This window comes from Schistocerca piceifrons, chromosome 1, assembly GCF_021461385.2.
Source record: "Schistocerca piceifrons isolate TAMUIC-IGC-003096 chromosome 1, iqSchPice1.1, whole genome shotgun sequence".
Lineage (NCBI taxonomy): Eukaryota > Metazoa > Arthropoda > Insecta > Orthoptera > Acrididae > Schistocerca > Schistocerca piceifrons.
In genome coordinates, this window is record NC_060138.1 from 649,029,914 (window position 1) to 649,043,958 (window position 14,045).

Consider the following 14,045-nt stretch of genomic DNA (forward strand, 5'->3'; position numbering starts at 1 on the left):
AACTGCTCAGGTTGTCACCCAGGTCATTTATATAGATCAAGAACAGCAGAGATCCCAGGACGCTTCCCCGGGGAACACCTGATATCACTTCAGTTTTACTCGATGATTTGCCGTCTATTACTACGAACTGCGACCTTCCTGACAGGAAATCACGAATCCAGTCGCACAACTGAGACGATACCCGATAGGCACGCAGCTTGATTAGAAGTCGCTTGTGAGGAACGGTGTCAAAAGCTTTCCGGAAATCTAGAAATACGGAATCAACTTGAGATCCCATGTCGATAGCGGCCATTATTTAGTGCGAATAAAGAGCTAGCTGCGTTGCACAAGAACGATGTTTTCTGAAACCATGCTGATTACGGATCAATAGATCGTTCCCTTCGAGGTGATTCATAATGTTTGAGTACAGTACATGCTCCAAAACTCTACTGCAAACCGACGTCAATGATATAGGTCTGCCGGCCAGGGTGGCCGAGCGGTTCTAGGCGCTACAGTCTGGAACCACGCGACCGCTACGGTCGCAGATTCGAATCCTGCCTCGGGCATGGATGTGTGTGATGTCCTTAGGTTACTTAGGTTTAAGTAGTTCTAAGTTCTAGGGGACTGTTGACCTCAGAAGTTGAGTCCCATAGTGCTCAGAGCCATTTGAACCATTTGATATAGGTCTGTAGTTCGATGGATTACTCCTACTACCCTACTTAAACACTGGTGCGACCTGCGCAATTTTCCAATCTGTAGGTACAGATCTATCGGTGAGCGAGCGGTTGTATATGATTGCTAAGTAGGGAGCTATTGTATCAGCGTAATCTGAAAGGGACTAATCGGTATACAATCTCGACCTGAAGGCTAGCCCGTATCAAGCGATTTGAGTTGCTTCGCAGCCCCTAAGGTATCTGACTTCTAAGAAACTCATGCTAGCTAGCAGCTGTTCGTGTTTCAAATTCTGGAATATTCCATTCGTCTTCCCTGGTGAAGGAATGTTGGAAAACTGCGTTCAATAACTCCGCTTTAGCGGCACAGTCGTCGGTAACAGTACCATCGGCACTGCGCAGTAAACGGGTAGGGCAAGCTGTATTTCTTACGTGTGGATTTTCCTAAATGCGAGATGATTCTTTGAGAAAAGCTTTCGTCAGTGGTCGTTTTGGAGCAGGGAATAAACACGAGATTTAGGTAGGCGAGCGGTAGGCGCGGTGGGCCGCGGAGCACTTGTGGGTCTTGTGGGCAGAGAGGGCGAAGCGCGCCAAGTGCGGCGGCGCGGAGTAAGCAGTGCGGGCCTGCAGCGGGCTCAGTGCGGCTGGCGACATGGCGAGAGCTCGAGGCGGTGCGCTGCCGCTGCCTCTGCTGGCGGCGGCGGCTGTGCTGTTCCTGGCGGCGGCGGGCGCGTCCTTCCTGCAGTGCGACGACCACCTGGGCAGCTGCGAGCCGGAGCCCGGGCCCGGCGACGAGCCCGTGCTGTCGCGGCTGCTGCCCGCGGCCGGCAGCGGCGACCGCCAGGGGCTGCCCGAGCCGGCCGGCAGCGGTGGCGAAGCCCGAGGCGCGGCTCAGCCGGCTGTTTCCAGGGATGACACTGAGGAGCGTCGTGAAAGTGACACAGCGCGACAGAGGACACCCGTAGCCACAGCAACGAAAGAGCGAACGGATCCGTCCTCCATTGTTAATAGAGGGCAAGCAGTGACCTCAGAGCCGACGAATAATGGCAAGCCTGAAGCTCAGTCGGGCATTTCAAAGGACATTTTGAAGCACCATCATGGGGAGGACAGCTCTGGACAGGAGTCACCAGTAGCGGCTGCAGGTCTGCCGAAAACTTCTGCAGATAACTCTCCAACACTTGTTATACCTGCCAGTGTAGCACAACCATCTGTTCTGCAGCAGAGCAACGTTACGGAGAAAATGCCCGAAGGATCGTCTGAGAACCAGGTAAAAGTGGTTGTGGAACAAAGGAACGTGGCTAGTAAAACAGAACGGCAGCCAACTGTTGTACCGTCCGGATCCAAATCGCGAAGGAAAAGAGAAGTTGTGTCCGACGTTCCTGACCGAGCAGCTGCTGTTCCTTCGGGAAAAAGCGGTATCGGTGCGGGACAAAGCAAACGCCTACAGACAGAGTCTCCTCGCGAGGATTTAGGCAGATCCCAAAAATCGGCTTCAGAAGGTGAACGAAAAGCAGTGCGGAAGTCGGTGAGTTCTGTACCTGCTGGTGGAAAGGAGGGAACTAGCAAACCATCCACATCGACCACGAAGACTGCACACGATTTACCTCCCGCACCTAACGTAATAGAGGAAGCACATAAGCAGAATAAACATGTCACAGAGAAACAAGATCGACACGTGGAAAATGTCAAACATATTCAAAAACCTGGCGTACAGAAGCACCATTCACAGAAAGCTCCTCCAGCCAGCAGTGACAGTAAAGTGAACGCTAATACGGTTAACAAGTATCAAAGTGTCAAATCTCAGAAGCCTGCGAATAACGGTGGGTCCAGCTCTTCTGAAGACGCGATGCCAAAGAAATCAACGCAATCACAGTCTCACGGTAATGGACAGAAAGAAGTAATAAAGCGATTTCGTTCTTCAGAGGAAAGCCATGGTGCTAGAAAAGCTCAGAAAACACATCCTGTCGAAAGTCAGGACTCACATCAGCAAGAAAATCTTCAAGGCAAAACTCGAAAAAGTACGGGAAGCACTGAAGGAAAACATGTTTCAGAAGCGAAGAGTAAAACTGTAGTTGGGCCGAATAAAATTTCATCTGGCGTATATAGAGAAAAGGTTAAAGATCCAAGTTCAAAATTTTCAAACGTCGACTTTGGAGAACATCAGGCAGCGAATGATAAAGTAACAGCTCCTACGATTAGAAAGACGCAGCATACTCTTGTGAAATTAAAGAGCAATGATACATCCCAGTTAAACCAGGATGCTAATATGCAGATCGAAAAACAAAGAGTAAGAAGAGAAATAGGTGATCATAGTACATTCAGTGTTTCAGATGTTTCTGAAGATTCTAAATTGGACACTCATCATTTCGGTGAAATGCACCTCAACGAGACAGTAAAGAATGCAACAGTCAAGAAAGTTACTTTCAGCAACAGGTCGGCAACAGTAGATGACAGCTACAAGACAGCTTCCACGACCATTATAGTAGACGGGAATCTTTTTAGAGGTTCTGGGTCGAAAACGTGGAAACTGTCATCGACGGCGAATACCAGCCAAAATGAAGTAAGCAGGGAAGCGAGTGTGGAGGGGCAGTCAACGAAGCTGCCAGATTCTACGTTTACAGAGTCAAAGAATATTTCTTCGGAAACATCAAACAGGAGTGTCATTTCTGCTGGTAATCGCGTGAATACTACTGAAATCGATAAGAGCAAGAAACTTGAGGACTCTCCAGAAGTTCCGATCGCTCCATCGTCTTACGAGTCGGGCTTGAAATCCGCGTCGTTTTCCACATCAGAAAACACTGAGTCTGATTTCCAGGTTAAGCAGGCTCAAGCGGAACAGACTAATAGCTCCCGAGATAAGTCAACAGATGTAAGAGAAAATTCTGCAGATGTTCCCCCTGAAGAACATGCTCCTGTCTCGTGTCCAAGTAGAGGAGAAACGACGCTGAGGATAAAACGGGAGACAGCCCCGGAAGTGAAGACGGAAATAAGAGAGGAGAATATGAGAGACGAGGTTCCTCCTTTAGTCACTGATCCGATAACCAACACCAACGCAGAGAACCAGTCGCAAGAAATAGAATCGGTAAGTAGTGAATCGGATGAAGTAAAAAAACTAAAGGAAGACGATACTAAAAGTACAGCAGCGCTTTCGGAAAGAATGCAGAGCGTGAAGACGGAAGTTATAGATAGTGGAACAGATTCCAGAAGTGAGCAGTCTACTGACGAAAAGCAAAAAGAATCTGGCGAGGAGAAGAACGAGGAATCAGTGTTGAATGACGCGCTTCACATACCAGATACAGGAATTAATTCCAGTGAATCAGTTGTTACTGTAGCAGCTGGTGTGTCTAATCAGAAAATAACAAAAGGTGAACCAGTACCACAGAGGCTTGTGTCACTTCAAGAGAAAGAGAACTGCGACGAGGGCGGGAAGTCATTAATAGAATCTGTTGCAACAGAGGAATCAGGAACGATGAAAGGAGAACAGGAAGAAGTTTTTTCACCTGTGGCGACAGAGCGTAGTGAGGAGCCAAAGGGAGCTCACCTCCCGGTGATAAATGAGGGTGCAAGGGAGCGCAGCTCTGTGTCTGGAGCTGATAAGCCTGTGGTCGCCAATGACAAAGGTACTGCTGCTGGCGAAGGTGAACCACAAATAGGCAGCCCAGTTGCTGAGGCCATACAGAGCCATCCTTCGGAAGATGACACTCACAGCGGTGACCCACCGGAGTCTGAGCCGAGGGCGCAGACTGGTGACAGCTCGGCTGAGGCCGTGGCGGAGAAGTGGGTAATGCCAGAGTCCAGTGGCAGGGTCGAGGAGGCTGTGCAACAGCAGCCGCAGCTGCTGGAAGACGGCGAGGACTCGGAGCGGCTGCTGGTGCTGGCAGACAGGCTGCGGCAGCGCGACGGCGGCCGCAGGGACGCCGAGGAGGAGAGGGGGAGGGACAGGGAGAGGGACCGCCTCGACGAGCCGCAGCTGCACTTCCCCAGCGTGCCGCCCGGGGAGGACTTCCACGCTGCCAAGCTGGGCCTCTCCGATGGCATCTTCCTCTTCGGCTACCTCTCCACCTTCATATCGTGGCTGCAGCCGCAAGACTTCCCAGTCGGTGAGTCCAACGCCACGTTCTACGTTTGTTTTTCTGCAATGTCACGACATTCCTTATGTTCTCAGGATCACATCCTGTTTCAGTAGATTTCTATGTACAAAACAATTCACAATGATATGTAATTTATCGCCAGACTTGCGAAACACAACCCGCTCTGTTCGTTCATGAAATCCAGAGCGCCGTAGACAAGGGCGTCCAGGTCGGTGCGGTGTTCCTTGCGTTTCGGAAGGCATTCGATACAGTTTCGTACTGTCGTAGAGCGAACAAAATGCGATTTTACCTGATACTGAATATATGACTAGATCTGGAATTGCCGGCAGGAGTGGCCGTGCGGTTCTAGGCGCTACAGTCTGGAGCCGAGCGACCGCTGCGGTCGCAGGTTCGAATCTTGCCTCGGGCATGGATGTGTGTGATGTCCTTAGGTTAGTTAGGTTTAATTAGTTCTAAGTTCTAGGCGACTGATGACCTCAGAAGTTAAGTCGCATAGTGCTCAGAGCCAGCCAGATCTGGAATATCCAGCAGGCAGACCCTAACATTTTGTTTTTAACGGAAGAGATCGACAGATGGAAAAGTAATTTCAGGAGTATCCTATGGAGAGTATGAAAGAGCCGTCACTGTTTATAACATACTAGCTGAGTCACGTGTGTTGACTGGGTATGTATTTATTCTAGTCTTCTATTAGTCCCTCTCTCTTCTCTTTGTCCATCTCCTTCAGTCCTTTCCGTCCATCTCCCTCATCCCACCCCTCTCCAACTCCTCAATCCTCAATCTATGTCCATCTCCAGCCCTTCTCTCTGTCAATCTTCTCCTCCCTCTTTCTGCCAATCTGCTCCTCCCACCTCAGTCCATCCCCTCCTCTCCCCCTGTCAATCCTCCTCTCCCTGTTCATCTCCTGCTCTTTCCTTTCTCTGCCCATTTACTTCTCCCCCTCTATTCATCTCTTCCTTCCGCATCTCTCTACCTACCTCTTCATCCTCCTGTCTGTGTCCGTCTCCCCAATCTCTGTCCACTCCCTCCTCTCCTGTGTCTGTCCACCTCCTTTTCCCCCTATCTCTGGCCACCTCTTTCTTCTCCTCGCTGTCTGTTCAACTCCTCCTCCCCTCCTTCTCGCTATACGTTATTACGGCTATTCCAATAGGCGGCTCGTTATACTTCCTGGGAGATTAAACTGAGTCCGGACCGAGACTTGAACTCGGGACATTTGCCATTCGCGAAGGCAAATGCCCTACCGACTGAGCTACCCAAGCACGACTCGCGACCCCTCATCACAGCTTCAATTCTGCCAGTAGGCAAAGGTCACGAGTTCGAGTCTCGGTCGGGCACACAGTTTTAATCTGCCAGGAAGTTTCATATCAAGGCATACTCCACTGCAGAGAGAAAATTTCATTCAGGCGGCTGGTGCTTCTCACCCCCACAGTATTTCTTTTCACATTGCAGCTAACATATGTACAAAATTTGGCTGGAATCGTTTCAGAAGCTTACGATGAGCTTTTTCCCGTGATTTTGCCCTTGTACCCACTTGTCAGATATATTTAACACATTTCACATGTATTTGTACACATATTTCACACATATCTCTGGCGAATTTCGCCCCACAGTTTCATTTTCACGCAGCTCAATATTTGTGACAGGGTATCACCTGATCTATGTACTGTACAATGATATAATTTTGCAGGTACATGGAGTTGTATATGTGGCTGCTGCCTGCGAAATGTGTTGTGGACAGAGTTAGAAGTAAAGAAGTAATAAATTAAAGCGTTATGCTTCATGCGGCAGTTTTATTGCGTAAACAGCGGAAGTGTAGTCAGCGAAAAATCTTTCTCCGTTCATCATTTTGTGGGGGGTGGTCAGTGAGAAAAAATTTCGCAAATGTTTGAAATTATGTGTAAAGATTGTTACAGTTCTTTAAGTAATCTCATGCTCAAATACTAGATGAACAAAGTACGGGTATCCGCGCGTCGTGGTCGAGCCTGATTTTTATCCCCCCCCCCCCCCCCGACCCCTTTGATAGATACATGTTGTTACCCCTAAAGCGATGATTTGCAGACAGTAGGTTATACATGTACCAAGTTTGCTTGAAATCGGTCCGGTGGTTTAATAGGGGATGTGGAACATACACGCGTACATACACATATATACACGCATCCATTTTTATAATATCATAATATTAATGATCTACCAGGTGACGTTCGAGGCTCTTTAAGGCTATTCACAGACCATGCTGTTCTTGGACAATTGGCGATAAACCTAGAAAAACACATCCAGAGTGACCTAAAGTGGAACCATATACAAGTAACTGTAGGAAAAGCAGATGAAGGCGGAAGTTAAATGGAAGCATCTTGAAAATATGTAAGTCTGCCATGAAAGAAATTCCTTAAAAATTTAAACCCATTCTGGAGCGTTTCTCACCAGTCTGGGACCTTTACTAAGCATGGTTAATAGGAGAGATAGATAAGATCGAACGAAGTGCGTATCGGTTGGTCACAAGATCATCAGTACACGCGAGATTGTTACGGAGATACACGACAAACTCACGTGGAGACACTACAAGAGAGGTATTGTGCACCATGAAGTGGTCCATAGTTGAATTTTCTACGCTGTACGTTCAACAAAGTAACACGCTACTTTCTCTCACATATGTCTCGCCAAATTAGAACGACAAGAAAATCAGGCAAATTAGAGGTAGTGTTGAGGTTTATGAAACATCGTTTTTCCCATTCACCATTCTGTGGTGGACACGACACTTAAAGCAGAAGTACCTTCCGATGCATATTGTAAGGTGGCTTTCGGGGTACTGGTGCAGATTTCACTGCCGAAAGCTTCCCAAGTAATTAACCGAGAAACAGCTCCGTCCGAATCCGATTTTCGACAAGTCTCATGCTGGTTACTCATTGGCATCTGGCTTTGACAAGTAGGAAACTCGTCGAAATGGCTTATCAGGGCGAAGCTGTTGCTTGTTTCATAATTTCCGAAGATTTCATAACAATCCTACAATACTGGTAGAATGTATCCGACCCTCACATTATCAAGGAATTTAAGATGTAGTCGGCGATTGCAAGTACTAATAGTGATAGCTTGAGTTAAGGTTCCACATTGGGCAGCTTAATAATATTTATTTCACTGGTTTAGTATGAAACAGCCCTACAGTCTCCTACGGCGCCGCTTCTTCTTTCATCTTTCTGCTAATATCGAATGTATCCCAGCTGAGAAAAGCTGCTGAAAACTAGCTGCATTACACGTATCAACAGTCCGCCCCTGCTAGCTGAGTGGTTTTGCCGGCACGGTAGCTCAGCGTGTTTGGTCGGAGAGCTGGTTGGCCTCTGAAATAAAAAACTGAGTAGAAGGATCAACAAACGAAGTTAAACGGATGTCCTGTGACGTCCGAAACGAGCAAACACAACGACCAAGAACGAAAAAGAAAAAAAAAGTGGTCAGCGCGGCAGACTGTCAATTCTAAGGGTCCGGGTTCGATTCCCGACTGGGTCGGAGATTCTTCTCCTCTCAGGGACTGGGTGTTGTGTTGTCCTAATCATCATCATTTCATCCCCATCGACGCTCAAGTCACCAAAGTAACCTCAAAGCGGAAGACTTGCACCCAATGAACGGTCTACCCGACGGGAGGCCCTAGCCGCAAGACATTTACATTTTACATATCAACAGGGTGCAAGATTTTCAACTCATTTAAATACACTAGTTTTCCCCGTTAAATCAATTTTGCTAGAGATTCTAGACCCACCGATGTTTTGCGAAAGTATAGGACCATCGGATGTCATGGTCAGAATACATTTTTGATCCCTGCAACGTATGGCGTGCACCGTTAAAAGAAAAGAAAAGCCGTTCGGTTCAAATTTGTTTCGTGACCATGCTGTTGCAAATGAACACGTTTTTGTCTCGGCGCCCTCATGTTCGGGCCGTAATGGAACACCAACGTAAGGACTTGGAAGCCATCCCGTACCACCGCAAGGAATCTATGGGAGAGATCAGTAGGGGAGGCACTCGATATAAGCAATAAACCTAGCGCAGACACTGTTCCCGCCCATACTTACACGGTCTCTTGTCTCGTCCGTTTGACGTTGATCGTTTGTGAAGTCTAACCCATAAGTCTGCCGCCATCTTAGCATGTTCTGACTTTCATTACCCTGGCGTCAGAAGCGCAGAGTTTAAATCGCGACAGCCAGTCGGTCGCGACACGGGAAGATGCATTAGATTATCATGTGTGCCGTGACCACGTGAGCCTGCAGTCTGCAGCCATCACTCTGAGACAATTTTGTTAATCTTGCCGCACATACCGCTTTTGCAACGAGTCTCGATTTATCTCATAGCAAAGAAATGTTTCCGCCTCTTCTCTCAGACTAGTTTTGTGCATTTCACGTTCAGTTATGAATGCCGAGAGGCTGAAGCAAATTTGTTCATCATAACTGCTATTCTTATTTATATAAACAACAGACAACAGACTATCAGCACTGATAATCTGACATTGTGGATTGGTGGTAAATGCCAGCTGACGTAGAGACTTGAAGACGAATCCTTCTGGGCAAAAGGAAGAAAGTAACTTTCGCGTGATGTGCCACTGCCATGTAACATAGCTTGATGAAACTTGGATAATACATAGAAGGAACTCCTGCAGTATAGTACAGAAGATAACTTGGTGAAATAAGCAAACCGACTGACAAAAATGACACTTTTATTTAAAGACAGTAAATACGCCCAAGTCACAGCGATTCGTTGTGGTCCCCTGGACATTATAAAAGGCAGGACATGGTTCTCAATAAGGTGTGTGTGATAATTGCGCACGGTAATGCATGCTCAGCAACTTGATCCCATACTGGAGTTCTTACGGTACGGCGTCCATTCCTCCGCCAGCGTGCTTGACAACTCCTGCATGGTCGCTGGAGCAATTGGACGTGACGCAATACGATTCCCCGGTGCATCCCACACGTGCTCGATAGGATCTAAGTCGGGCCAACGGGCAGGCAAGTCCATTCGCCGAATATCCTCTCATACCAAGAGGTCCTCCACATGCACACTTCGATGCGGTCGCCTCTTGTCATCCAGTAAAATGAGGTCAGGGTCTAATGTACCCCTTAAAAGACGCGCATGTCACAGTAACGTTGAGTGTCTCATGTTCAAAGATTTGTAAGTCAGTACACCCGTGTAACATTAGGCCTCCTTAGGGAATAACACTTGGACCAGCTAAACGATCATGTTCGACAATGTTCCTCGGTGCGTTACTTGATCTCACCTCTCACCATATGAGGTCGGTTTCGTGGTCCAGTTGTTATATTAAGGGGGTGGGGGCAATATGTTGCGTGGGCGTACTGACCTCCAAATCTTCGTAAACTTTAGACTCACCCGTCGTCTTTGTTATAACACTGTCCTCCTTCCCTTGTGCGTCTTTTCAGGGCAGTATTTGGCTCTGCTTTCGTTTTTGTAGATGACGTTCCGCAACTGCATTGAACAGTGCAGGTAGAGGAACTCTTGGAACGAGAAAATATTCGGCGAATGAACTGGTCTTCCGCGACCTAAATCCTATCGAGCCATTGGGAAGACGTATTGCAGCCGCACAACGACCATTTACCGGTTGCCAACCGTGGTGCTGGAGGGATGGAACGGCCTGCCACAAGAACTTATTACCAACCTTGTTATCAGCATGGGAGCGTACATTGCCTTCCATGGTGATCACACACCCTATTAAGAACCATGCCTCGCCTTTCGTAATATCTAGGCGACTATTGCAAATCGCAGTGGCATCAGTGCAGTTATTGTCATGGAATAAAAGTGTCGTTTCTGTTTGTCGCATTGCATATTTCTTTCGGTTACCTTCGGTACTATACTATAGCAGTTCTATGTATGTTCCACGTTTCATCGATCTGTGCTAGTTGGTAGCGACACATCATTCGAAACTTACTTTAGTCCTTAAGTTTTGCACACCAGTATATGTAGCCACAGACAGAAAGCTACTAAAAAATAGGTTTTCGACTAAAATGACGGTGTTGTATTGCCACTGTAGCTGCTACCAAGTCAACGCAGCTACTGATCAAAATTTGTACTATTCCGTTCATTCGCACAGCCCATTTCTCACCAGTAGCCAGTGTAAGGAATGAACTCGCGACCTCTCATCCAACGGATCACAACTTTAACCAATAAATAAACAGTCTCTGTGTGATCATCTTTTCAGAGGTGGTTGCGGGGCTCGGCTGTTCGATACAAGATGTCAAATTAAACACCTGTCAGCCGTCTAGTTTCCAAACTTATTTTATTTGGCTACCAGTTTCGGCGATTCACTACGCCATCTTCAGGCCCCTGACCGACCTGTAGGGAGATTCCACCTTGGTTCTGATCAAAACAGCGATTGCTAGAAGTAGCAGAAATCTACTATTACCAGTATTGCTGGTCCCTGTTTTGATCATAACCGAGGTGGAATCTTCCTACACGTCGGTCAGGGACCTTAAGATGGCGTCGTAAATCACCGAAACTGGTAGCTAAATAAAATAAGTTTGGAAACTAGACGTCTCAAAGGTAATAAAATTATAAAGAGCCGACCAGTTGCAACGGATAAAGAAATTCTTTACCTAGGTTTCGACAAATATAAATTTGTCTTCTACAGAAGGTAACCTAAGGACAATGAATATCATAGCTTACATTAGAAAAGTATGAAACTTAAAAGCCAAGAATGAATTATAAGACAAATTAGAGAACCGTTGCTGTTGTGCAGCTATGTTTAAAATATCGCCTCAAAGGTGTTTAATTTGACATCCTATAGTAAATAAACAGTTTTGAAGTCCACACGATGTTTATTTGTTTAGTCTGCTCACGACTGTTCGGCAATCTGAAGTTTATGAGATACGACTGGATAATGTGTCACGCTGAATTTTAGCCCATCGGGAGAAAGTCACAATTTACACCAAAAATCCCAAAATTTCCGGAAACGTCGTTTACAACGGATTTCATCAGTTTCTAAACTAATCAGCTTTTCAGCAAAAAGCCAATTAGATTTCACGTAAATACTACAGTGCCAGGCACCACATACTCAAGATAGTAAAGCCGAGCCCTGACTGAGCCCTGACTCCTAGCGTCGATCGCGCGTAAATCTCTCCCTCTTTCAGGACGCGCAATCGCTCGCTGCTCTAATTGGTTGGAACAGACTGTAGCCATTAAGCTTCACAGCTTTTCTCTGACAACACGGCAATATCCCTCCTTGACCAACTCCGAATTTAATTTAACCGTATATGAAAATACTTTCCAAAAAGCAAACAATCTTAAAAATTAGTCTTAAGAACAAAAATAAAGAGTTTGTTTCCAGAATATCTAAAGTGGCTACTTTACAATAAGGATTTTATGCCATACATGTATCTCGCGGGACAATTCTCAACGTGTGTGTGTGTGATTGAGGTTTACGAACGCTCAACAGCGACCATACGAAAAATAGTAGGTGTAGTGAGTTACACAATGAGATTCACACACTAAGTCATCATTAAAATTTGTAGCATACACACTTATTTCCCCCGCCCCACTCATTCCGACAACATACCAAATGAAATGATATGATTAATTGACAAAACAACTAAGTACAATAATTACTGGAGCCCGCATCTCGTGGTCGTGCGGTAGCGTTCTCGCTTCCCACGCCCAGGTTCCCGGGCTCGATTCCCGGCGGGGTCAGGGATTTTCTCTGTCTCGTGATGGCTGGGTGTTGTGTGCTGTCCTTAGGTTAGTTAGGTTTAAGTAGGTCTAAATTCTAGGGGACTGATGACCATAGATGTTAAGTCCCATAGTGCTCAGAGCCAACAATAATTACTGTTCGAAAATGAAACCATGATGTAAAATGTATTCCTATGATCAAAATACTGTTTAAATTAACTGTTTAGCAGCAAAGTATTTAGCTAAAGTCCTTTTCTGACTTTTTCACAAAAATGTAAATGTGACTTGTAAAAAATTTTGGTTTTAAGTAATTTTGAACAACTCGGAAATTATTTCGGGTGCAGTACCGAAACTCTTATAAGTTACTTGAAATTTCATGAGGTATGGTGTGGGAAATGACTTTATTAATTCACAAGTTGGTATTTGATTTTTACGGTCTGCAAAGAACGCAAGTGCGTCACGGGGCCCGCCTGCACAACGAGCTCAGAGGCGACAGGCGGCGCTGTTTCAGCGCGGGGACGCGTGATTAAGGGGACAGCGCCACTGAGTGCAGCGGGAAGAACCTTACAGTTTTTTAATCGTCGAAACACATAAACTCGGATACTGTCCTTATAACCACACGTTGGGCATCCTTCGGTTTTATTCGTTTTCTCCTTCGGCAGTGGCGACTAAAAACGTTGGTTTGGCCACCACCTACTGCGCTAACACGCTGACTAATCCTTAAAGAAAATATTTCTCTTGATTTCACTGAGTAACTGAATTTCGGAGATCTCTTCGGCGAATGCCTGACATACTTCGTGGATGAAGAGTTATACAAAGAAAAAACAGAAAACATCATTTTTTGAGAGTGATTAAGTGGTATTAAATAGCGAAAATGTATAAAAATGGTCTCCTTTTCTTAAAGTTCTCTTTTTTCCGATGTTCGGTCAGCATTCGCTGGACTGTGGTTCTACTTGTCTACACAAGAAAACTATAAATGCTGCTTTGAGTCGGAGTAAAGGTAGCAGTTCCAAATGCAAGTAGGGTTAGCGTCACGAAAGGATAGCAAGTAGTGAATTCTCATACCGCTTAGTTAGAAGCGTAAAGTAGAAGTGACAAAGAAAGCTTTTGCGTGCTCGCAACGTATTCATCCAAGAAACGTTTCTGCGGCGTTATTTACATAATGATGAATATAGGAACGCTTACCTAATAACGAAGATAGGAATGTTCACGATTTATGGATACCGTAGGAAATAATTTCCACCTGAACGAATTATAGTGTTATTTGTCTTATGTTACTTGGTGAAATCACAGAAAACAGATTTTCGGGCTATGTAGTGTATCATACGAGTGCAACGCTTTAGTCCCACTGTTATTTGAAGGTATGCAGACTAGGCTGAAGATTATCATGCATGTAAGATAATATCTAAAGTATCTACTTTGTAGACATACTCTAGGCATAGCGTTACGAGAAATAAAAACTAAATCAATTTTCATTTATAAAAACTCAAGTTTCACAAATGTGGGAGGCAGTCTAGTTTATCCCTCGAAACAGATTGCGAGTGTTGAGATAAACTGTAAAGATTGCTGCAGAGTGCTGGAGCAGTTGTGATGTTTTCACGAGGTTTACATGGTGTGATCTGAAAACCCCGAAGATTTGTATCTGCGTATTGTC

General features: G+C 45.9%; 1 protein-coding gene across 1 annotated transcript in view; it reads left to right on the forward strand.

Moving 5' to 3' along the window:
• Nucleotides 1-1,302: 1,302 nt before the first annotated feature.
• The window catches only part of LOC124760798, a 138,455-nt gene continuing 125,712 nt past the window's right edge, over nt 1,303-14,045 (forward strand). The window contains exon 1 of the mRNA XM_047249108.1: nt 1,303-4,750. Within this exon, the coding sequence (XP_047105064.1) occupies nt 1,303-4,750 (3,448 nt within the window). The remainder of the gene's footprint in view (nt 4,751-14,045) is intronic.